Source organism: Mandrillus leucophaeus, unplaced genomic scaffold (genome assembly GCF_000951045.1).
Source record: "Mandrillus leucophaeus isolate KB7577 unplaced genomic scaffold, Mleu.le_1.0 Scaffold1, whole genome shotgun sequence".
NCBI classification, from domain to species: Eukaryota; Metazoa; Chordata; class Mammalia; order Primates; family Cercopithecidae; genus Mandrillus; species Mandrillus leucophaeus.
Window position 1 is genome coordinate 9121058 of NW_012098097.1, and position 1331 is coordinate 9122388.

At 40.3% G+C, this 1331-nt stretch overlaps 1 protein-coding gene across 4 annotated transcripts in view; it reads right to left on the reverse strand.

The window, feature by feature from the left end:
- Nucleotides 1-1331, reverse strand: part of ACOX1 (acyl-CoA oxidase 1, palmitoyl) — a 40350-nt gene that overhangs the window by 15567 nt on the left and 23452 nt on the right. For all 4 annotated transcript variants that reach the window (XM_011981835.1, XM_011981757.1, XM_011981920.1 and 1 more), the window contains 2 exons: nt 665-784; nt 407-522 (listed from right to left, as the gene is read on the reverse strand). In XM_011981835.1, coding sequence (XP_011837225.1) covers nt 407-522; nt 665-784 — 236 coding nt within the window. The remainder of the gene's footprint in view (nt 1-406; nt 523-664; nt 785-1331) is intronic.

Below are 1331 nucleotides of genomic sequence, written 5' to 3' on the forward strand. Positions count from 1 at the left end.
TTTTTTTTTTTTTTTTTTTTGAGGCAAGGTCTCACTGTCATCCAGGCAGGAGTACAGTGTGGCATAATCACAGCTCTCTGAAGCCTTGACCTCCTAGGCTCAAGTGATCCTCCCACCCCAGTCTCCCAAGTAGCTGGGACTACACATGTGTGCTACTATGCCCAGCCGGATTTTTTAAATTTTTGTAGAGATGGGTTCACACTATGTTGCCCAGGCTGGTCTTGAACTCCTGGGCTCAAGTCATCCATGCACTCAGCCTCCCAAAGTGCTGGGATAACAGGAATATGTCAGTGTGCCGGCTGTTATTACCTTCTAAAAGAACAGACCATACTAACCCTATTGTGAGCAACAGCCACTGCAACCCCACTGTTTGATGCCTCTGCTTCTATTTTCTATCAAAACATACCTGGGCATACTTCATCAGCATGTTTTCTCTGGGAATACGATAGTTGTCCATTTTGAGGTAGCCATTGTCTATCTCATCATAACCAAATTTGGGGCCGATGTCGCCAACAGTAATTCCTACCACAGATGAAAGGACAGTCATGAGATGTTTATGCTCTGGAATTTCTGGCTTTTGCTCCACCTCTTCAGTTGGGCATTCTACCTTTTAAGAAAGTGCTCAGTTTCATTTTCATCTCAACATCAGATGAACAGTTCTTACCTGGCAAAGGCTTATGGGTCCCAATTTCACGAATAGGTACAATAAAGGCATGTAATCCATAGCATTTCCCCTTAGTGATGAGCTGGGCAAGAACTATTGCATGATTTGAAGTCTTTCCAACTGTAATATAAAAGGGAACAAGAGAGGGGTGAGTAAACGTTCGTACATTTTTAAAGGGTAGAAAAAAGAAGAAAGAATATGTTAAATCTAACACTAGACTAAACCAATAGTATGTGTCCAGAAAGCCTTTCTGCTGACAGTATCACACTTAGCTTTCAGAAAGAAATTCCCTTAAGCTAATAGTTATTACTTTCTTTTCTGCTTATTTCTCATGCATTTACATAGAGAAAATTTTAGGATAAAAATAAGAATATTAATTTAAACTACTTCCTTGTTATCCCTTAAGGCAGTGCTGTCCAAAACAGTAATCACTAGCTACATGTGCCTTCTTACATATAAATTATAATTAAATAAAATATACAATGTGAATAACAAAATCCTTTAACCACTAACTGTATCAGAAATATATATTCCAAGATAATAACTCAGAATGGAATAAGAAGATATAAAAGTTGGCCGGGCGCGGTGGCTCAAGCCTGTAATCCCAGCACTTTGGGAGGCCGAGACGGGCGGATCACGAGGTCAGGAGATCGAGACCATCCTGGCT